The sequence below is a fragment of the Rhinolophus ferrumequinum genome, chromosome 8, assembly GCF_004115265.2.
Source record: "Rhinolophus ferrumequinum isolate MPI-CBG mRhiFer1 chromosome 8, mRhiFer1_v1.p, whole genome shotgun sequence".
Classification (NCBI taxonomy): domain Eukaryota; kingdom Metazoa; phylum Chordata; class Mammalia; order Chiroptera; family Rhinolophidae; genus Rhinolophus; species Rhinolophus ferrumequinum.
In genome coordinates, this window is record NC_046291.1 from 83,084,998 (window position 1) to 83,110,010 (window position 25,013).

Here is a 25,013-nt window from a genome sequence, read left to right on the forward strand (position 1 = left end):
CTTGCAGAAAAGCTGAAATATTCTTTTTAAATGATATTAAAAACAAAACTATCTGACCCTAATCCTGGATTCTGGGTACTGCTGTCAACCTTACCAACAGCTATCTCAGGAGTATTTGGTTGTATCCAATAAAGGAAAGGCATCCAGGTTCTTTCTCCAAAATAGAATTTTTAAGATTATTTAGTTCAACTGAAAAGCAATATTCTAACTTCCTTCCTTCAAGTCAATTTACGATTAGAACCAGAAATATTATGCAAAAGTAACTGCAGTTTAAAAGGTTGAAAATAATCGCAAAAACCGCAATTACTTTTGCACCAACCTAATAACAATTCCAGTTCAAAATTAATCCAGTAATTCATCAAAAATAACCACTGAGGGCCCCACTCAGACAAAATAAAAGAAACAAGCATATAGATTGGAAAGAAAGAAAACTATCTGCACTCACAGATGGCCTAATTATATACGTAGAATATCCAAAGGAATGTACAAACTACTAAAACTAACTGTTGAGTTTACGAAGTTGTGAAATTCAAGGTCAATATACAAAACCATCTGTACTTTTATATAGTAGCGACAAACACTTGGAAAATAAAATTAAAAAAAAAAATACCACTTGCAACATCAAAAATAAATATCTTTGAGTAAACTTCAGGAGAATAAGAACTCTACCTAAAAATACTACCTAAAAATATTTCAAAACGTTATCGAAAGATATTAAAGACCTAAGAGATATATCGTATACATGCACTGGAAGACAACAATACCATGAAGAAGTCAATTCTCCCCAAATTGATCTATAAATTAAACACAATCCTAATCAAAGTCCCAGCAGGCATTTTGTAGAAACTGACAAGCTGATTCTAAATCTCATATGAAAATCCAAAGGACCAAGAATAGCTAAAATAATTTTGATTAAAAAAATACACTACCTGATTTTAAGATTTACTTTGCTACAGTAATTAAGGCAGTCTAGTATTGGCATAAAGACAAATAGATCAATGAAATCTAATAGTCCAGAAATACAGTCACACATAGACTTCATTTTACAATAGAGGAGCCACTGCAATTCAGTAGGGAAAGGATGGTCTTTTCAACAAATGGTCCTAGAACAGTAAGATAATCACATGGAATAAAGCATCGGAGACTATCTTTACAACCTTGAGATAGGCAAAGACCCCTTTGATAGGACACAAAAGGTACTAACAATAAAAAATTTTAATTGAGAAAATGAATTTCATTAAAATAAACTTACGATTATCAAAAGACAAGGGTTAAGACCAGAACATATGAGGATAATTTTAAAAACTAAACAAACTAATTGTTTTTAAATGAGCAAAAGACTTGAACAGACACTTAGCAAAAGAAGCTATGATCAATAAACAGTTAACTGTGATGAATAACAGTTAACTGTAGATACTACCTGACATCAGTAGTCACTGGTGAAATGCAAATTAAAGCCACTTATGACAAAACATTTCTCACCCAACAGGATGACTAAAAATAAAAACCTGACAATGCCAAGTGTCAGAGAATACAGAGCAACCTGAAATCTCATACATTGCTAAGGGTATAAAATGGCACAACCACTTTAGAAAATAGTGTAGCAGTTTCTAAAAAGAATTGAACATAAGATCTAGCAATTACACTCCTAGGGATATACTCAAGAAAAATCAAAGCATATGTTCACAAAATTGTTCACAGCAGCTTTATTAATAAAAGTAAAAAATAAATGGAGACAATTTAAATATCAACAGGAGAAAGGATAAACATTGTGGTATATAGTCATACAATACAAAGAATGATATGTGCAACATGAATTTTAAAAACACTATGTTGAGCAAAAAAGTCAGATACAAAGAGTGTATGCATAGTGTATGACTCCACTTATATGAAGCTCAAGAACAGGTGAAACTATTAGACAGTGAAAGAAGTAAGAACTGTGGTTACCTATGGAGTTGACTGGATTGAAAAACAAGCAATCTTTCTGGGATGATGAAAACGTTCTGTATTTTTATTTACATGGTGGTAACATGGGTAGCTACATTTCTCAAAACTATACTGAATTCTGTACATTTTACAGTGTGTAAAATATAACCCAACAGAGAAAAAACTCAATAGGATCTCAAAAAGAGACAAGGAAATGGGGGAAAATTCTAACTTCTGAGGAAAATGTTAAGGAAGAGGAAGATGCTCTTTTTCCAAAAGAAAAGATAGGCAATTATACAAGAACACCATGTACTAAATATCTTCCAAAATTGAACCCAACAATCCTTCCCACTTATCTTTCAACTTCCTCAATAAACTTTAGGGAACTAAAATATATTCTGAGCCAGAACGCTGGAGGGCCCAAGACCTCAGCAGGATGAAATCACTTTCTTAGTTGAGCCCTTGACAATATCTGGCCCAGACTATTTTAATAGCTTTCCACTGGTCTCCTTATCTCTACCCTAAAATCCTTCTTCAACATGGTTATGTTCCTAAAATACAGATCTGATATTGTTTCTTCTCCCTTTATAAAATACTTTAGTGGCTTTCCATAACCTATATGTGATCTTCAGAGACTTTTAATCATGTATTCTATCAGTAAAAAAAAATTTCAGCATTCATCTACATGTATGTATATTTTTATTTACAAATTAAGCATTACTGAATCGATATATTACACAAAAACCAAAAATTGACATTGAAGTGGATATAAAAATGTAACATAATTAGAAGTCGTGACACACAAAAGGCTGATGACAAGCATCTCTAAGAGTGGCAGGAACCTACAGCGATAGAAAGGCAAAGCCCACAGGTCTGGCCCCACCCCTTCCAGTTTTATCTCCCACAGCTACCTTCCGTCTGCCCTGTGCTAAAAGTATGTATGCCTATCGACTTGTACTTCCCCAGAGGTGTGCTTTCTCTTTCACACCTATGCAAAGGTTAGTCATCCTGCTCTCCACTACTTTATTTTTCTTAGTATATTTTTATTTATTCTTCAAAACTGAACTTAAATGTTAATTCCTGTAGAAAATCTGCTTTGATTATCTCCAGGCAAGTTAGTGATTCTTTCTCGGTTATCTTGTTCCAATCACTAGAATGACACCTATTCTAATCACTCACTTATATATCTATTTTTCCTCTAGATTATGAAGAGCAAAGGCTGTTCTACTCTTCTTTGTGCAGCCTAGAATTTAACAGTGCTTACATGCTTACTAAGTACATTTTTAATGTACATTTTTTCAATATTTATAATAACTCCCATGTGTCTCAAAGGAGCTGAGAAATACCAGTATATTATCCAAATACCACTGCATATACTTGGATACCATACACACTGTGGTCTAATCTAACAACCAGAAATAGCACATGACCCAGTCCAAAAGGCATTCTCTCTACCTGAACAGACATATGAATATCAGTCCTCATGTTGAGTCCTTGGTGAAATTTATTTCCTTACTGAACAGGTTAAACATAGATGGGTAAACTCACTACCTTCATGGATAAAGAGATTTTCTATAATGCCTAAACACAAGTCATCTTTAGGAATTACTGGTTTCCAGAAACTAATTTCACATCTTAAACAGCCTACATATAAATAACAATTTAAATTATTGTTTAACAAATTAACTTTTTTTTTTTTGCTTCTATTGAAAAAAGCAACACATGATAAGGAGAAAAATAAGGAAAGTATAAAAAACTGGATTTTTCCCCCATTTCTTTGTTTGAAGAACACAGAGCTGTGATTTTCAACCTAATTAGACTTTGTAATCACCTAAGAGGCTTAAAAAATGTACTGAGAACTGGGCTCCACAATAGGTCAATTAAATCTGACTCTCTGAAGTTGGCCTAAACATTAGTTTTCAAAAGCTCCCCACTGATTCTAACGTACAGCCAAGGTACACAACCAGTTAGTATAGAACTAAAAATTACAGTTTTCATCCATTGGTGGAAGAATTCCGTTTGACCATTTGCAGTACTGAAGTACAAATATTAAAAAGCTATCTATGACAGGACAACTGGCTATCCATATTCAAAAGAATGAAGTTGGACGCTTTCCTTACACTAGACATGAAAATTAACTCAAAATGGATTGTGGACCTAAATGTAAGAATAAAAATTATAAATGCCATCAAAAAAGTGAAAAGACAACCCACAATGATACATGCTACAACATGGTGAATGGGAGAAAATATGTACAAATTATGTATCTCATAAGGGACTTATATACAGAATATATAAAGAACTCTTACATATGAAAAATAAAAAAAGAATTAATAATCCAATTTAAAAATGGGCTAATGATCTGAATAGACATTTCTCTAAAGAAGATATACAAATGGCCAATAAGAACATGAAAGGATGTTCAATATCAACAGCCATCAGGAAAATACAAATCAAAACTACAATGAGGTATCACTTTATATCCACCGAGATGGCCATAATCAAAAAGATAATAACAAATGTTGGTGAGGATGTGGAGAGATGAAGACACTTATCCATTGCTGAGAGAAACGTAAAATGGCACAGACACTTTGGAAAGCAGTCCAGCAGTCCTCAAAAGATTAGTTATCACATGACCCAGCAATTACACTCCTAAGTATATACCCAAAAGAAATGAAAACATACATCTACACAAATACTTGTACGTGAATGTTCATAACAGCATTATTCATAATAGCCAAAAAGTAGTAACAATGCAAATGTCAATCAACCAGTGAACGTATAGAGAAAATGTGGTATGTCCCTACAATGCAGTGTTATACAGCAGTGAAAATAAATGAGGTACTAACAAATGCTACAACATGGACCACCGTTGAAAACATTAAGTTAAAAAAGCCAATTACAAAAGGCTACATATTAGATGATTCCATTTACACAAAATGTCCAGAATAGACAAATCTATAAAGGTAGAAGGCAGGTACGTTAGTTGTTGACTAGGGATGGGAAATAAGAAGTGACTGCTAACAGGTATGGGGTTCTTTTGGGGGTAATAAAAATGTTCTAAAATTGACTGTGGTAATGGTTGTACAACTCTGTCAACATACTGTACTACTGAACTATACACCTTAAACTGGTGAATTGTATGGTATATCAATTATATCTCAACAAAAAATTTAGACCGAGAAGATTCTATTTTAATCACAGTATTTTGCATGTATCTACTCTGTCTGAAAAGATATCCCAAGCAGTTTCAAATCTGAACACACAGGAATCCTTTTTGAAAATCAAGAAGATAAAATACTCACTGGACATTTCATCTATTTTGGGAATAAAACAAACCAAATGTTTCTCCAGGCACAAGTGACTCTAAAACTGAATCGTTTTCAGGTAGATTTCCTAAAATAAAAAAATATGCATGTATGCTAGCGAAGTAGTATGTAAATAAAAATCTAGCAGAACTCAATTCCAACACGTATTTATTTGGTCTCCCGACAACTGCAAACAGTAACTCCAAAAGACAGCAAAAATATGAAAGAACATATTTAATCTAGGAAGTTGACATTGCTCTCTCTAACCATTTTGTTACAAAGGAGATCTATATATATAGATACATAGATCACATTTCCTTTATTTATATATACATATATAGTGCAATATATATAGTGATATATATATATAGTGCAATATTTATTATTCAGCCATACAAGAGTGAAATCTTGCCATTTTCTATAATATGGATGAACTTTAAGGACGTAATGCTAAATGGAATAAGACAGAGAAAGACAACTACCACATGATCTCACTTCAATGAAGAATCCAAAAAAAAAACAACAAAAAAAACAGCTCATACATACAGACAGAGAACAGACCGGTGGTTGCCAGAGGTGGAAGGAAGGGTTAGGGGGGTGGGCAAAATGGGTGAAGAAAGTCAAAAGGTACAAACTCCTAGTTACCAAATAAGTAAATCATGGGGATGTATTGTACAGCTTGCTGACTGCAGTTTATAATACTGTATTATATATTTGAAAGTTGCTAAGAGAGATTTTAAAAGTTCTCACCACAAGGAAAAAAACTAGTAATCCGTATGGTGACGGACGTTAACTAGACTTATTATGGTGGTCATTCAGCAATATATACAAACCTAAAATCATTACGTTGCACACCTGAAACTAATGCAATACATTTGACCCATGAACAACAGAGGTTTCAACTGTGTGGGTCCACTTTTTTTATATATAGACTTTTTTCAATAAATACAGTAAATATATTTTCTCTTCCTTATTATTTTATTAATTTTTTCTCTAGTTTACTTTACTGCAACAATACACACATAACACATATAACATACAAAATATGTGTTAATGGACTGTTTATGTCAATGGTAAGTCTTTCAGTTAACAATAGGATATTAGTAAAGTTTTGGGAGAGTCAAAAGTTGTACACAAATTTCTGACTACAGGGGGGGTCAGCACCCTTAACCCCAGTGTTTTTCAAAGTTCAACTGTATATCAATTATACATCAATTTTTTAAAAAAGGTCTAATCATGGTCATTATTTAAGGCCATTTAATATACAAAGCACAACATTACTTACTAGAACTAGAAACATTTATTAATTCACTATATTTATATCTCAAACAGAGTGCTTGAAATACTTTGTTGAATGAATATATATATATACACATATATATATATATAAATATAGGCTTCTTTTTGAGTATAGATCATAAAGTTATCCTCATGCTAAGAAAAAAATTAATATGCAGGTTTAAAAATGTAAGAATAGCTAAGAAAAATTTGGAAAAGAAAAATGAAGGATAGTTGCCCTACCAGAATGCACAATAAATTTAGAGTAGTTTTTAAAAATGATATATTTACAGGAAGACACAATATTCAGAGTCCAGAGAGGAGTATATATGGAACTTGGTATATGGTAAAGGCAGCATATTCGATAAATAGTTCAGAAAAAACGGCTATCCAATAGGAAAAAAAAAGATTAACACCTCATTTCATTCAAAAAATTAACTCTATGTATCTAAATGTTAAGAGAAAAAAGCTTTAGAAGAACGAATAAGCATTAAAAAATATTGAAAAGCATAAATTTATTTTTTTTCAGTTACAGTTGACAGTCAACATTAGTTTCAGGTGTACAGCACAGTGGTTAGATTTATGTAATTTAGGAAGCGATCCCCTCAATAAGTCTAGTACCCACCTGGCACTGTACCTAATTATTACAATATTACTGACTATATTCCCTATCCTCATGACTATTTCGTAACTGCTACTTTGTATTTCTTAATCCTGCCACCTCTTTCACCCAGCCTAGCTTCCCAAACCCCCTCCCATCTGGCAACCATCAGTTTGTTCTCTGTACCTATGAATCTGTTTCTGTTTTGTTTGTTCGTTTAGAAGCATAAATTTAGTAATCTTAGGGTCATGAGGCCTTTTGTACATTAAATCTAGAAGTCATAAAGAAAGAGACTACTTAAAAATATAAACTTTTCTTACCTTACTCCATATACCAAAATGAATTCAAAATGTATCGAAAATCTAAATGTATAAATCTCTTAGAAGAAAATACAGGGTAAGAGCTTCATGACATTGGACTTGTTAATGATTTCTTGGACATGACACCAAAAGCACAGGCAACAACAAAAAAATAGATAAACTGGACTTCACTAAAATAAAAAACTTTTGTGCATCAAAGGATACTATCTACAGAGTGAAAAGGTAATCCACCGGATGGGAGAAAATATTTGCAAATCATATCTGTTAAGAGATTAACATCCAGAATACATAAATAACTCATACAACTAATAACAAACAATCTGATTTAAAAAATGAGCAAAATGATCTCCAAAGAAGATATACACAAATTGCCAGTAAGTACAAGAAAAAATGCTCAACATTAATCATTAAGAAATGCAAATCAAAACTACAATGAGATACCATTTCACACCCAATAGGATAGCTTTCATAAAAAACAAAAACAAACAAACAAAAAAAACCCCAGAAAACAAGAAATGTCAGTGTGGTTGTGGAGAAGCTGGAACCCTTGTATACTGCTGGTGAAAATGTATAGTGCAGCTGCTGTGGAAAACAACATGTAGATTCCTCGAAAACTTAAAAATGACCGTATGATCTAGCAATTCCGCTTCCGACAGCAGGGACTCACACAGGTACCTGGCACACCCATGTTCACAGCAGCATTATTTGCAATTGCCAAAAGGTAGGAGCAACCCAAGTGTCCATCGATCAGTGAATAAATGGATTAATAAAATATAGTATATACATACAATAAAGTATTTTTCAGCTGTAAAAAGGAATGAAATTTTGATACATGCTACAACATGGATGAACCTTCAAGGCATTATGCTAAGTAAAAGAAGCCAGACACAAAATGACAAATGTTGTATGATTTCTCTTATATGAGGTTGCTATTGTCTAATGGGTACCGAGTTTCAGTGTGGGATGATGAAGAAGTTCTGGATATGGATTGTGGTAATTTGCACAACACGAATGTACTTAATGCCACGTACTTAAGTGTACGGTTCAGTACACTTAACAATGGTTAAAATGCTAAATTTTTATACACAATTTTTATTATGTGTTTTAGTAAAACGAAAAAATATATAAACTTTTGTAAGGCAAAAGGCACATTCAAATCAAAAGAAAAATGACACACACTGGGGAAATTATTTGCAACACAGAGTTAACACTCATAAAAACATAAAAGCTCTCTAAAATTCAGCAGAAAATTGGTGAGTGTCTAACAAGTGATCAAAAGGGTAATTGTAGTGTGTAATAAATGAGGACTCAATCTTACCAGTGCTCAAGAAACGATAAATAAAAATTAGATAGTTTTAGTCCTTCATATTGATGAAAATAGTGTCAGAGTGAGGCAATGGGTGCCTTCATATACCATGTATGGGGAGAGAAAAGTATATTCAATCATCTTGGTGGAAAATAAGGCTCTATTTATCAAAAATAAAAAAATCACTCTCCTTTAGCCTAATAATTCTACTTTTAGAAATCTGTTTGAGAAATAATCATACAAGTATGCAAACGTATGTACAACAATGCTTACTACACTAGTACTATAAAGACGTACCTTTTGTTTTAATGGTGCAGTGTATATAAATGGAATAGAATATCAAAAGTGATGAGAAAGGAACTATCACTTTTTAATACATACACTTGATTTGGTTACGTTATTTTTTTACTTAAAGGGTTTTTTTTTTTTTTCAATTTTAATAAAGAATCTGGGGCTCAAAAGTAGAACGTGGAAAGAACAGGGAGAACAATTAATTTTGGGGAACTGACTCCACAGGACAACCTTCTAGGTCATCTGACAAATATCTTGCCCAAAATACTTCTCCATATAATTTTTAAATGTTTACTTAATTTCCTTACATTTTTCTGAAATTGCACATTCTCTTAAAAACATTAAAAAATTGAGGGTAAGTAGTGGAAAGGAGTTCAGGCCAGGAGCCAAAAGCAGTTTCTGTGACTAACTTTATTCTCTGTTAGGATAAGGAACTCTGCTTGGAAGGGGAACAATTTGGATTTCAGTTTTATTTCTCCTTTAGCAGTTTAGTAAAATATGAAACCAAAATAGTAAGTCAAGTGATTATCATCCATTCAAACCTTAAGATCGGCCTTTTCTTTTGGAGATGGGGTAGAAAGAGGAAAACAGAGGAAAGAAGTAGGTATTTTGGAGCATTCAACATTGAAGGTAGGGGTGGCTGGCAAAACTTGAGGCTTTGAATCTCAAGGGCCAGGATACCAGGAACTGGTAAAAGGCTAAAGACGTAGAAGGATATTAAGGACAAATTTCACTGACTTAAAAATTATTAGTGCTGTATGTGAGTGTAAGCTATGCTTTCCACACAGATCTATTGTCTCCATCATACAAACTGTCCCAAAAGTTCGTGTTCAAGTAAACCTTCGGATATGTATTCCACCAAAACAAAATGCATTACTTTTTAAAATAATAAATAAATGCATACAAAATAAAAAATTTAATAGTAGCTTTTATTTAACATTTTTCGAGTCACAGGCTCTTTAAAGTATCTGATAAAAGCTCTGGACCATCACCCAAGAAAATTGTGCATATTCACATTAAACATTAAGCATGTATACAATTTAAAGAGATCTAAGACTCTGGGTTAAAAATGTCCATTAAATATGGTGGTGAGCTCCCTCTGTTCACAAAGAGTTATTTATCCTTTAAAATGGTTTAATTCTAGTAACATGATAAAACCTAACTTCCATTGTAATTTTCGTAAACAACTGAGTTCAGAGATCTAATGTGGGATTAACTGCCTGAACAGTTCCAAGTCGTTGGGTGTACATTTTATGGAGAAAAGAGTACAAAGAATATTGAGAAATAGATAAAATGACTATGGAGTAAAGAGGCAAAGAATTTAACAATACGGAGGCAAAGGATTTAACAATACGGAGGTGAAGGAAGGACAAGGAAAGGTTGTTTTGATAAACAGAAAGTAGGAGAACAATTCTACAGTAGGAACTCTATAAATGTATGAATAAAAGATAAATAAAATAAATGAACAAAAGGAAGTAAAGAGACTTTTATAACACAGCACCGGAAATCGGGAGGAAAAAATTAATATTTGTGTGCTACCCTGAAAATATATTTTAAATATTTTTCCCCTACAGAAAAATCCAATCAAAATTCTCACCAGCCATTTTACAAACAAATTTTTAGAAAATGACTCATCCATTAGACTGCAATTGCAGTATGCAAAAAAATTCATTAAGCGGAAAAAAATCAAATTACTAATTAAAATCAAAGGAGAAAAAAGAAAAAAATAAGTCAAGGGAGAAAACACAGAAAATAAAAACAGTAAAGAAAAGGGTTACTTACAAAACTAAACGCAGAGAAATTAAACTAGTTATTTATTTAAAATGCACCTGACCATCCAGAAAAAAGACTTGCTGCTTTTAGTAAAATACTTTTTAATATGCCACCATCGTTATATTTTAACAAAACCCCCCAGTAACTAAATGTGACTTGTGTACACTGTATTATCTTATGCAAAGGGAACACAAGTTCAGGGGGTTTTAATCAGGTATTTTGGGAGTCAACCAGCAAACATTTATTGAGCACATACCAGGCAATGTGCTATATATACATATAATAAATTAATCAGCAAATGAACTATTATTACCAATGGTATTGGGTTACACCCTCTTGTCTGTATGCTGCAGAAGAAAAAAAAAGTTAAGAGTTACAGCAATAGAGATGTAATTGGGAATTCTCCCATAAACGATTATAGCTTTGTAAATTTACTTTTTCCTAAAAATATTTTTTGTCACATTTGTTGTAACAAAATGTGATCTAAACCAAGCCAACTAATAAAATTTAAGTAAGGGTATCATTTAATGACATTGAGTACGGATTTATGGATAGCTCACATAGCAGTTTTATGTCTTTAGAGTTATATTTTAGAGAGTTTTTATTACAATAAATAGTTTAAAATGATTGAGTAAATGGTTTTGGCTAGGTCCTTTTTATTTTTGTTTAGAAATATTTTTGTGTAGTTACATTTGTTTTAGTGGCATATGTCCTATACAAGTTAATGTTCAAAGTAAAATTCATGATGTATATTGAAAATTTTATTTATGATACTGCGAAAGACTATTGTGCTACAACTAAACGGCAATCAAAAAAATCTTTAAATAGATGTAAAAAAATATAAGAACTAGGAAATAAGAGAACTAAAAATGTCTAAAGAGACCTCTCATCTGGATATCTCAGATTAATCCTGACTTTTTCACCAAAATACATTACATACAACTTTATTTTTTCCCCAGGTAGATGCTAAGTTTTTAACTTCTAGGAGCTCAAAGGAAACAATGAATCTTTTTTATAGCAAAAAGTATTAAGTAATGCTATTCGTTTATATTCCAGTCTACTTCAGCAAACATTTTAAAGCCTCTGGCAAACACTTTTACAGAAAGGCGGCAGCAGCTAACGCTACCTGAGACAGCACAATGCCCCAAAAGGAGTAAGCCATAGAACTAGAATTCCAACACAAGCAGTGTAATTTTAGGGCCCATACTCCTTATCACTATCCTATGCTGTCCCTTAAAGATATCTCCTGCAATTTCCTATCACAATAAAAACCATAACACAGCAACAACAAAGAACTCCAAAAACTTCCAATTCGAAAGAACAGAAGCTATGATAAACTACTGATTTTTTTCCCTTCCGTATAACATCTAGAAAAGTTACAGACACTATGGTTACTATTTAAAGGAAAAATAAAAATGAGGGGAAAAACAGACTGTAAACCTTATCTTAAACAATTCTATTCCTAAAAACACGATAGACAGCTCAATGTTGCTCTTTTAAGATTTACTTCATTTCAGAAACACTGTACACTCATCACTAATTCTCAACTGTCTAATTTCTAAAAACTTTAGCTTTAAAAAAATGTCCACCTCCTCCCGTTCTAATTATCCATAAAACACTTAAATTTTCTGAGAGAATACAAATAAAGGAATATAAATTGATTATAATGTTTTTATCAGTCCCAAGTGTGACCTATTGTTACAATTTAGTTTGGGAAGTTTCTCATACAAGAAAATCTGTAATTCAAATGTATTTTATATTTGCCATATGAACTTTAACTACTGAAGTATATTTGACCCTTGAACAACACACATTTGAACTTCACGGGTCCACTTATACATGGATTTTTTCCCCCAATAAATACTGTAAATGTATTTTCTCTTATGATTTTCTTAATAGCATTTTAACTTACTGTATTGTAAGGACACAGTATATAATACATATACAAAATATGTGTTAATAGACTGTTTATCTGTAAGGCTATTAGAAGTTTTGGGGAAGTCAAAGTTATATGCAAATTTTCAACGTACATGTTGTTCAAGGGTCAACTGTAAATGTCATTCCAATCTACTTAGTGGGTATTAAAAATCTGAACCCATTTCATACTATTATAGTGTTTATTCTTCTATTATTATTCTAAAGTTAATGATTCTTTCATAAATTTTTCAGTGAGATAAGAGTCACTAAACAAGTCTATTACCAGATCATGCCATACCTAAACTTAACATCTCATAAAGTACTTATTTATAATTTTTTGCTGGCTACATAGAATCGTAAAATTACAATGCTGAAAAAGAATTTAACGTGTCAATTATTTAATTTCTCTGCCTTCAAGCAGGATCATACCACCAAAATTTACCTATTTTATTAAGCCCACTAAAGTTCCAAAATCTGCCTTAGAAACATATTCTAATACTTCCACTACATAATTTTACATTTACTGAAATCTCTGAAACCAAAAAGGGTAGAGTAAAACAGAAACATGGGTTTTAAAAGCAAGAATATCCTAGGTATAATGCTGCTTAAACCAACTACTGACAGAATGACCTTGGGCAAATTACAACCACCCAAAGCCTCATTCTCACCCATAAAATGGGGTAATACCTCATCATTGAAATTTGTCTAAAATTAAGTACATTACCAGGCGCAATCCCAATTATACTGCATGCTACCAAAGCTGATGCTCAATGACCGCCATTTCCTCCTCTCTCAGGCATTTCCCAGCCAGGTCTTGTGTGGTCAAGTAGCTTGGTCAGATTAACCATCCTTCAGATAAAAATTATAAAATCTGGACAACACAGCTTTTCAAGGCTCTGAAAAGTGACCAAACGGACACAGAAACTGGAGACATCCATCGAAAAATGGAATTACATCTGATAAGATTCGCATATCTGTAAGACAGCAGTTCTCAAACTTGTTTGCCTCAGGACTCCTTTATACTCTTAAAAATTACTGAGGATCCCACATTAGAAATTAAAAAGGAAAATACATATATACATTTTTTAATTCACTTAAAATAATGAACTTACATGTTAAATAAAGTTCTAATAATACTTTGCAGAACAAAAATATTAGTGAGGGTGGCATTGTTTTACATTTTGTAAACCTCCATAATGTAGTTTTATACAATTGGGTTCTCCTATCTGCATCTTCACTCGGTCTTCGCAATCCATTGTTCTGACTGAAGTATAAGAAAACAGGCCTCAGATATACTGTACAGTTGGAAAAGGCAGGGCCTGAAAGGGCCTTGTCAACCCCTGAAAGGCTCTCAGGCAGCAGCAGGGACTCTTAGAACACTGACAATTGCTCATCTCAGGACACTAGACTCAAGCACAACTCAGGGCTGTAGAATGACGGAGCTTAACTGGGATAAAGGTAACGGAGGGCAAGGTTCAAACATGGCAGGGAAGTTCTCAAGTTGAGATGTAAATTCTGGAAAGGAAGAAGCCAACAGGGGGATAAGCCCCCAAAATTTGCATATAAACTCTGCCTCAAATCTTGGCTATCTGCTAAACCATGCATATGCAGCATAGGCTCTAGGGAACAGTGACAAAGGAGATTGATTGCAAGAAAAGATTCCAACTACTGTCAACTCTGAGAAGAAGCGAATGTAGTTTTAATCCAGTCAAGTGAACTGCTTACTAGAAGAAAAAAAAAGTTCAGAAGACCACTACAAAAATCCCATCTCTACATTTCACTCAAAATACAACCATAAAATTAATTACCGGACACACACACACACACACACACACACACACACCACACACCCCAAAACAAATAAATAAATAACCAGGAAAATGTGACCTATACTCAAGAGAATACAGATTAGTCAACAGAAACCAATCCCAAGATGGCCTCGGTGCTGCAACTGGCTTTATACTAGCTATAATAAACATGTTCAAGGACTAAAGGAAAATATTTCAAAACCAATTTAGAGATGAGAAACCTCAGAGAATTGGAAATTATGAAAAGAACCAAACAGAAATTCTAGACCTAAAAAAGTACAATAACTGAAGTGGAAAATACACCAGGTGGGCTAACAGCAAATTGGAGACAGCAGAAGCAGGAGTAAACGAACTCAAAGATAAATCAAGAGAAATTATCTGAGGAAAAAAAAAAACAGAACTGCAGACAGCAGAGCCTTAGAGACCAATGGGACAGTATTAAAGGATCAAAGATAAATATAATTTAAATCACAGAAAAAGTGTAGAGGATGGAGCAGAAAAATATTTGAAAAAATAATGGCCAAAATTCCCTAATGTGGTGAAAAACAAAAAATTTACATATTCAGTATTAACAGACCTAAGCAAGAAAAATACAAAGAAAACACAACTATACACATCATAGTTAGATTAAATAGAAAGATAAAGAAAAAAAATCTTGAAAGAAGCCAAACGGAAAAATAAACACCAAAATAGAACAAAAAGTATGACTGATACCTAATTTCTCATCATAAACTATGGAGAGCAGAAGAAAATGGCACTACATCTCGTAATAAATGTCAAGCCCTTTCTCTTCAGCAAAACTGTCTTTCAAAAACAAAGTTAAAAAAAAAAAAGATTTTCGGATAAAAACAGAATGTGTAGCCAGCCAAAAGTATGGCAAGTTTTCAAAAAATTAAAAACAAAATTATGATATGACCCAGCAATTCCACTTCTGGGTATCCATCCAAAAGAACTGAAAGCGACTCTAAAAGATATTTGTACAACCATGTTCAGAGCAGCATTATTCATAATAGACAAAAAGTGGCAACAACCCAAATGTCCATCAACAGATAAACAAAATGCCACATATACATACAATGGAATATTACTATTCAGTCTTGAAATGAAAATCTGATACATTCTATAACGTGGATGAACCCTAAAGACAAGCTAAGTGAAACAAGCCAGACACAAATGGACAAATACTGTATGATCCCACTTAATAAGAGGCACCTAAAGTAGAATTCATAGAAACAGAATAGAATAATGATTACCCATTCCAGGGGCTTGGAGAAAGGGAGAGAAATGTGTCATTTAATGAGTACATTGTATCAATGTAGAAAATGCAAAAGAATAAACAAAAAGATTATGAATCTTTACATTTAGCCAGTCTCAAGATACAAAGTCAATATATAAAATTTTATTGTATGTCTATGCACTACCAACAAACTAGAAAATGAAATTAACAATCCCATTTACAAGTGCATCATACAATATAAGACTTTTTAGCAATCAATTTAACAAAAGATACGCAAGACTTCCACCAAAAACTATAAAACATTTCTGAGAAAAATTAAAGATGATTTAAATAAACGGAGAGGTGTGTGTCATGTTCATTATTGGTAGCTTCAAGATTGTCAAAATGTCACTTCTCCCCAAAGTAATCTATAAGTTCAATACAATCCCAATCATAGTTCCAGCATAATCATCCTTTTTAACTGACAAGCATATTCTAAAATTCATAATGGAAACATAAAGAACCTTAGAATAGACAAAACAATCTTGGGGAAACAACAGAAGCTAAAGAATTTACATTAACAACTTCAAGATTTACTCTAAAGCTCTTCAGTGGTTCTCAACTGGGGGCAATTTTGTCCCTCGGGAGACATTTGGTTGTCACCACTGGAAGGGTGCTACTGTAATTTAATAGGTGGAGACAAGGGATACTACTAAATATTATATACTACATGACACAGCCCCACAACCATCTGGCCCCAAATTTCAATAGTGCCAACGTTTCAAATGGAACAGAACGCTCTGTGTTTGAGAATTGCACATTTTCTCTTTATTCAAAAATGTAATCATAAAAATGTTTCAATACAGTAAGCCAATTTATGTATTTCAGCATACTTTAAATGATGTCTGATTTCGATATGCAGTGTTATTTTTTCTGCTCTTATTCATATAGCTAAAGAAGGAAATCCTAATGCTTTGAAGTCTCAAATTCTGTTAACATCACCATTAAGCTGAAAAACCCTAGCAAATATTAAGAGTTCTTTACAGAGGGGTAAATTGCAGTTAATAACAGATTTATAATCAAATGATCAATTTTACTTCAAAAGAATTTATCTAACAAAGCATCTACATAAGCCTAAAATCAAATTGTTAGTTCCCTTCAGCAAAATACAGAAAATCTATGTTTATTCTCAGAGTATATTCTTCAGTAAACATTTGGGTATGGTTTATGAGTAAAATCCCCAGTACCTTAGGTTAGAATTAGAGTTCCACCTCAACTTTGAATAAAATTTTCATTCTTAAATATCCTCAAAACATCTATGAGGTTAAAAAAAAAAGGGGGTGGTGGTGGTGAGGAAGAGTAAATATCATGAGCGGCTTATAAAATACAAAAATTGAGTGAAACAGCTGCTAATGGCAACAAGTCAGTTGTCAGACCAAGATTTTTCCTCATTAGTTGAGGAAAATACCCAAGAAGTTGGTAATTGCAATGTTTCTCTGACCAACTAAAAAACTCTGAAAAAAGATTTTCTAAGATTCTAAGAGGGAAGGCAAGAGAGAAGTAAACATCAGGAGAAAGAGAAATAAAATCACTCACAAAGAATGACATTGTACATACAAAATTTTATTTAAAAACCAGTTCACAAATACCTTACATATAGCATTTGCCACAAATTCAAATTCAAGTTCTTCCAGATGTCATTTTATGTTCACAGATTATACATAACTTAAAGAAAACATTTAATTCAAATGTACCAAATGCAGCAAAGAGCTTAAAAATAGAAGTTTCAAAGTAAACACTCATTTAGAGACACCAGCAAATAGATCTGACCTTTTCAAGTGGCTTTCCCAAAGTGTTTCCAATCAGTTTCCAATCATTCAACACTTCCTCAACTTTGGAAATAAACCTAGGAAGGAGCAAAAAGAACATTCTAAAAATATAGCAGCACAGTTGTTACTATTGTTGTACAATTCTTCAAGTATTTTTTACATTTTAACACTTTTATCAGAGAAGTCTCCATAAGTTTAGTATTGTTAGGTTAATTTATCGATGTGGAATAAAAGTGGAAATAATTTTCTTTTGCCCAAGAATTCTTCGGTTTTGATGTTTAAGTCTACTGCTTCCCCAACAAAGGCATTCTGCCTTCCATAAAGTATAAATTAAAGAATTAATAAATCTGTCTATAGTAAAATAAATGTAATAAATTTGGGACATAAATAAAAACTGACATTTAATATATTTTAAAGATAACTACGAAACACAATTTTTTTCCCTACCCTCAACATAACTGATCTATTTAACTTCTCCTTTAAAGATATTTAGGAATTCTGATTTTCCCCCCAAAGGAAAACATTTGGGAACTTTGCTCATTAAAATAAAAGAAGTTTTGACAGACAGCTAGCTGGCAAGAAATTGCAACTATATTTGTCAGCTTTAAGGAATAACTGACAGATTTTAAAACTATTCACTATCTAATCTTTAAAGCTAATGATCAAGCAGATCTACTAAAACAAGAATGAATTTTGACTAGCAACATGCTCAATATCAGCAAATGACAACTGTCAAATCTCAGTGGCAGTGTTAAATACATATTAAAAGACACTTTTCGGAAGACTTGTTATTACTCTAAGAAGCTGACTTCTTATATAAGTATGATGCAATCTAATAGCATCATTGCTCTCCTAAAACACCTACATAGTATTTGCTAAAGTGTTAAGAGTTAATTCTAATCAAAATATATTAAAAGCCATTAGGTTTTTTCCTTCAATGACATTATACATTAATATTTACATTTCTGTTGTTAGATAGTAACGATAAATCACTTTTTATGATTCAACTGAAACACCTAATTGATTCCTCTTTAAAATTAAAAGTGTCATTAATTAATTAATATACTAATTTACTTTTGGGGGTTTCAGTCAAAAGGCAATTATCAGTTTTGGAAAAGAATGCTCTAGAAATTAACACATTTACAAAAAATGGAGGAAAAATTTAAAGTGCATCCATATGTGAGGGAAAATTTGCATGTGAAGGACACGTTGCATTTATAAAGGCTAAAAAACAAAACAAAACGGGACCTATCTTAATGTCCAACTGCAGCAAACAGTTGTAAATTAATAGTATATCCATCCAATGGAATAATAGGCACTCATTAGAAACCATGTTTTAAAGGCCATCTGAGGAAATAAGGAAATGCTCATAGTAAATGAAAAAATGAAAACTATAGAAATAAGTATTAATATGGTTTGATACAACAAGTTTATAACACGCACAGATTAGCAGGAATTTTCTAAAACATATTAACAGTAGCTATCTCTTGGTGGTAGGCTTACAGGTGATTTTTCTTTCTAATTCTACTATGAGGTATTATAATAAAAATAATTTAAAATAATAAAATTTTCGCAGCAAAAGAAGAACACCTTAAAATACTTATTGCAAGAATTCTATCAGTACTAGCTAAAACAGAAAAATTGGACTGTATCCCGCAAGTATTGAGAAAGTATAGAAAAATTTTATAACTTTATGCCTGAAAGCTCCAGATTTCAGCTGAAGGGTCAGTTCCTTTGATTCCTCATTCTATAGTAAGTTCCTTGGTTATATGCTCTTGTAAGTCCAGGCTTATTCCCCTTCTCAGCTCTTATTTCAATCGCAATTATAGACTCATTTCCATTACCATTTAATTCATATCTGTCTCTTCCACTAGACGGTATATTCAGTAAAAGCCAGGCATCATCTGTTTTTACTGATCACCACATCCCTAACGCCCTGAATTGTGCTTGCAACATGGGCACTCAGTATTTTTCAATGGACAAATGATAAACAGTGAAGGGCTTCTATTCAGTCCTCTCAATAAATTGTATGGCTCATAACATACTGACGAGAACTTTCATTCAAACATTAAACTCAAAGTTTAAGAGACTCCAAAGTTTTAACACCATCCCATGAACTGTAAAAACACTAGTTTCATTCTAGAAACAAGAGCATAAAAGTCAAAAACCAAATTTCCTACTTTGTGGTAGTACTCATAACTGTGTTCACAAGTATTTCCATATAAGGAGCTAAAGGATTTAATATTCTACTTTAGGATATTTTAAATGTTTAGCTGGGGGAAGTGATCATTTTTCCATTCAGTACTCTGATGTTCCTCACCCCACTCCCAACCTCCAAGATTCAGGTTACAGTTTTCTACCTTAAAGACATCAAGTTATTATTTCACATCCAATACGTCTAAAATTGCATTCTTCTCACTTTGCCACTTCATTTTCATTCTTTCAGGAAAGAAACTGCAGTTCCATGTTTGATTCCTTCTCGTTTTACATTTCATCAAGTGTATCTATCTAAATTCTTTGAAATGTCTTACAATCCTCCCTCCTTTTTATTCTTTCTCTCCAGTCTCCAAATCACCAACCTAACTATGGATCAAATAAGTCACTTGCCTTAATTATACCTCTGAATTTTATCCCCTGAAACAAGTCTCATCATATCACTTTGCCACTAAAATCAAGGGTGTCTCACTATTGTTCTTAATGGTTCTGCTAAACTATGGTCTCCTGACAAGCAAACATCAGCGTCCCCTTGGTGAGAACTTGTTAAAAATGCAAAATCTGGGCTCTCAGACATAATCAGAAACTACGATTCTGATGCACACTAAAGACTGAGAATCACTGGTCTTAAAGCACCGAATCTAGAGATTCCTTTACTCAGTTAGCTTTGAAGGCTGTCTATAACCTGGTCCTATCTTCATTAATCTTATTTCCCTTGAGCAGATAAAAACTTTCACTCCAATAAAGCATTTCTTCATGAAGTCCCAAAGGTTCCTTTTCACCTGTCTCTACTCATGTCAGTACCTTCTCATGTCTACCCACACCACTTCCCACTTCCAAGGCCCAGTTCATTTTCTATCTTTTCTATGAAAGTATCTCCAACAACTGTAATTCACAATAATATCATGCTTATTGAAACCAATATTTTTATAGCTAGTGCTAGCTGGGTTACCATGTAATTACTTGCTATTTTGTTTTGTTTTTTTAAAATATGGATCAAGGATTTTCTGTTCTGGTCCATTACTATAATTCTGGACACATAGTACCTGTTCAACAAAGCCCTGCCAGGGTGGTTACGCCTCCTTACTGACTTTTCTTCTCTGGAAGGTACCACAGGTGAAACTATTATTCCAGCAGGGATCTTTCACATTTTCCTGAGTCATCTAACGACATGACATCGACAAATTTCCTCTCCCCAAACAGAAAGATTATAAAATGTTGCAACAAGCTAACTACGAATCTCAAAACCCAGAAAACCGAAGGGTCTCTGTGACACCCAACAGGACACTTCTAAGTTACCACTCCTCCACAAACTTGACTTTCAATTAATTTCAGAGATACATTTCACTCAGCTGTTCAATGGACCATGACAGGCACGCGGAAGCCTGGGCACATTACCCACTGAAATGTAACCACTTGAATTAAGGCGTTCCAAAGCCACAGGCAGACTATTTTAAAAAGTTATCCTGAAAGACAGGATGGAGACAGTGGGAGTGTGGCAGACGGACGACCACCAGAAGTTCGCTGAAGGCCTCCTCCTAAAAAGGGTACATCAATGTTACATAAGAGGGAAACAGAGCAGCTGCGAAATTTACTGCTTACGATAACAAATGAGTAAACGTAAATGAAAACAGGACGTCAGTGTTACCCACAGAAATTGTTTCTGCGGGTGGGCAACAACCAATGTCTAAGGAAAGCGGCCTGAGAGGAAAACAAAACTTTTTCTGACAGTCGGATCTTAAGGGCTCAGCTGACGGGGGCGGGGCGGGATTTGCCAGACGCGAGACGCGGAAGAGGCTTCCTGCGGCCCCGAGAAAGGAGAAGGCGGAGACCCGGGGGCCCTGCAGTCTTAGTACTCTCAAAGACGTGGCGTCACGTGTGGTTTGTCTGAGGTGGAGAAGCCGCGGAGGGACGCCAGGGCCCACAGTACTGCTAACTAATGATACGACTCACCTTTCCCATTCGGAGGCAGTGGTAAAGTCCGTGATCTCAAATACCTCGGACTCGGGCTACGGGAGCGGAAAGGATAAAAAAAAAGAGATTGAGGGCCGGGGCGCTGATGCAGAGGAGCGAACTTAGAAATAGGTATAGATAGAAAGTAAACACCTCACCTCACTGTCAGCCGCCATCTTGAAGAACGCCGGCGAGCGCTAGGGATGTTGGGAAGAAGAGCGGGAGGGCAAGGGGAGGAGGAAAAGAAGGGAGGAGAGTGGGCGGGGCTTGCGAAAAGCCCCGCCCTCTGAAGCGCAGCGGTCTGTTAGTGAGTCTTTAGAAAAAGTCTTCACAGGCTAAAATAATTAGGTTTTTATAAAATGCTTTGAACTTGAAATTTTCCTGTAAAGGAATGAATTCAGGAAGGGAACAGAAGCAAAGATAAAACAAGGCTGTAGATATCCATGGATGAGATTGAATTAAAAAGCCTAAGGCAAAAGAATGGAATCTTGCCATTTGTGACTACATGGATGGATCTAGAGGGTATTATGCTGAATGAAATAAGTCAGGCAGAGGAAGATAATCATGATTCCACTTATACGTGGAATCTAGAAGCAAAACGAGCAAACTAAAACAGAATCATAGAAGGGTGGCCTACTGGCCCAGTTGGTTAGAGTGCAAGTGCTGAACAGCAGGTTTGAGGGTTCAATCCCACATGGGACAGGGAGCTGTGCCCTCCACAAGTAGATTGAAGGACAACTACTTGGAGCTGATGGGCCCTGGGGAAACACACTTGTTCACCAATATTCCCCCAATAAAAACAAAAACAAACAGAATCATAGAAACAGAGACCAAGGGGATGGTTGGTTACCAGAAGGGAGGTGGAGGGGAATGGGTGAAAAGGGGGAGAGGAATATAGTCGACAGTATTAAGTTTACACAATGACAGATGATTACGAGAATTTTTGGGGTGATCACATGTAAGGTATAAAAATGTCAAATCACTATATTGTATACTCGAAACTAATATAACTAATATAAGATTGTATACCAACTATATTTAGAATAAATAAATAAATAAAAAAGAACTAAAGTACATTGAGTTTGTTTTCATTCATCCTCTTTTTATTGATTGCAGAGCACTAAGCTAGGTGCTGTAACACCCTCCCCCAACCGCGTCCCCTCTAAGAATTTACAGGGTGATTAATCCAGGAAATAAAAATCACCGTGCTAGGGACCTGGTTTCTGAGAAGAGCAACATGCTATTCAATGAACACTTCCCTTTTTTAAGCCATTGAGGAACAGAAGGGGTTTTAGGTACCATTTAATAATTCTATCTCATACATACTGACGTACTCACAAATAAAATGATACCATGCCCAGGATTTGCTTGAATATGGGAACTCAGGGTCTAGTAGGGAAACTGGAAATGTGCTGCACAAAGAGAAAGAAGAGGTGCTACATGTGTCAGCGTCACTATTAGCAACGTGGAGGTTAATTAATGATAATCTTGACAAGAAGAATCTTGGAGGATAAGAAGCGGGCAGCCAGGTTGAGGGTAGGGAAGGCTTATAAGCGGAGGGAATAGCACGTCTAGAGGCTCCAAGGCAGGAAAGTCTGATCTGTCTAAAGAACCAAAGAAGAGCACCTAGAGGGTAGTGTTGGGGATGAAGTTAGAGAGGTAGGTATGACCAGATCATATAGGACCTTCCAGGCCAGGGTTGGACTTTATTTGAAGCACAATGGAAGCCACTAAAATGTTTTAAGAGAGTGATGTGATCCAATTTACATCTTGTAATAGCCTGGATGCTATATGAATAGATTGGGGGGTGGGTAGGACAAAAGAAGTAGCAATAGCTGGTGATTATTAAAGCATCTAGTGAAGATGGTGTAGAGACTTTGATTAGGGTGGTCGGCAGACCAGGTGAACTTATGTGATATGTATTTTGGAGATAACAATAGATAGACCGGACTTGATGATGAATCACATGCAGGGATAAGGGAAAGGAAGGAATAAAACATAAATTTCTGGTTTCTAGCCTAAGCAACTCTATGAGGATGATGCTGTGTCCTGAGATGAGTAAGATGGGAAGGAGCAGGGAAACTCTGGTTTGACAAGTGTAAAGTCTGACAGGCTTGTAAGACATTCCAGGAAAGTTGTCAAGGAGAAGGTTGGGTATAAGAATAGAACTTTGTGAAGATATAAATTTGGGAGTATTTTAAAAAACAAGAATAGATGGTATGATTTAAAAAGAGACTATAGAAAGAGAATTAAAGAAGCCTCATATAAAGGCCTGAAGAAATTTCGTACTTAGAGATGGATAAAGAAAAAGTATTCGGTGAAAGAGACAGAAAAGGACTGGCTAGAGAATTAGGAAAATAAGGAAAGTGATGGCACAAAAACCATGAAAGGAGAATGTTTCAAGATGGTAAATATTGATTGCTGCTGAAAAATCAAGTGAGAGAGGAATAAAGGGTGGAGGGTGATTGATTGTTTTTGTTTCTTGGGTTTTTTGTTTGTCTTTAAGGCAGAAGATAGTACAGTTAACCCTCAAATAACATGGGTTTGAACTGCCCAGATCCACTTACACGCAGATTTTTTTCAACACTGTCAGGCCTTTGTATCGCGGATTTCACATCTGCATTAAACTAACTATGGATGGAAAACAGCATTTTCGCTTTCCCAACCAGATTCCCAACTGTGGATCGAAAATACTGTTTTCCATCCCTGGTTGGTAGAATCTGAGGATGTAAAAAGCTGACTGTAGAGTCAAAAGTTATACTCGGATTTTCGGATTTTCAACTGTGCTGGGATTGGGGTACCCCGCCTCCCCCACCTACCCCACCCCACCCCACCCCACCCCCGCTGCGTGTTCAAGGGTCATTGTGTTCGTATGCTGATAATAATAATCTAGGCGAGAGAGACTGATGGTGAAGGGGAGATGGAAGAGATGGAGTTCTTGATAACGTGAGAGGAGGAAATCCAGAGGTGGCACCATTCACACTGCATTCTGAAGTCTTGCTTCACGAGGTACCACCCACAGAGATCACCTGGAGCTGTACAGCAAGGTGGTACCAGGAATTCAGAGCAGATGTAGCGGGAGGAAATGAAGTGATATGTGGGAAGTTGGCTTTCTTTGAGAAGGGAAACAAGGGATGAAAAAGACGGATACAAACATAAACATCTGAAGATTTGTGCATATAAAAGGAAAAGAGTTACTTGTTCACTTAACTTTTCAAGTCTCACCAAATGAAATAAGTCTGTAGGTTTTAAGGTCAGGTAAATCCACGTTTA

General features: G+C 34.5%; 1 protein-coding gene across 4 annotated transcripts in view; it reads right to left on the reverse strand.

Annotated features, from left to right (window-relative positions):
* The window catches only part of RAB3GAP1 (RAB3 GTPase activating protein catalytic subunit 1), an 83,299-nt gene extending 61,334 nt beyond the window's left edge, over nt 1-21,965 (reverse strand). For 3 of the 4 annotated variants that reach the window (XM_033111719.1, XM_033111718.1, XM_033111721.1), the window contains exons 1-3: nt 21,899-21,965; nt 21,741-21,796; nt 17,575-17,650 (exon numbers count right to left, since the gene is read on the reverse strand). In XM_033111719.1, coding sequence (XP_032967610.1) covers nt 17,575-17,650; nt 21,741-21,796; nt 21,899-21,916 — 150 coding nt within the window. In that variant the 5' untranslated portion in view covers nt 21,917-21,965. Of the gene's footprint in view, nt 1-5,231; nt 5,323-17,574; nt 17,651-21,740; nt 21,799-21,898 lie in introns of those variants that run through there. The other variant, XM_033111720.1, reaches the window with a different exon arrangement.
* Nucleotides 21,966-25,013: the final 3,048 nt, after the last annotated feature.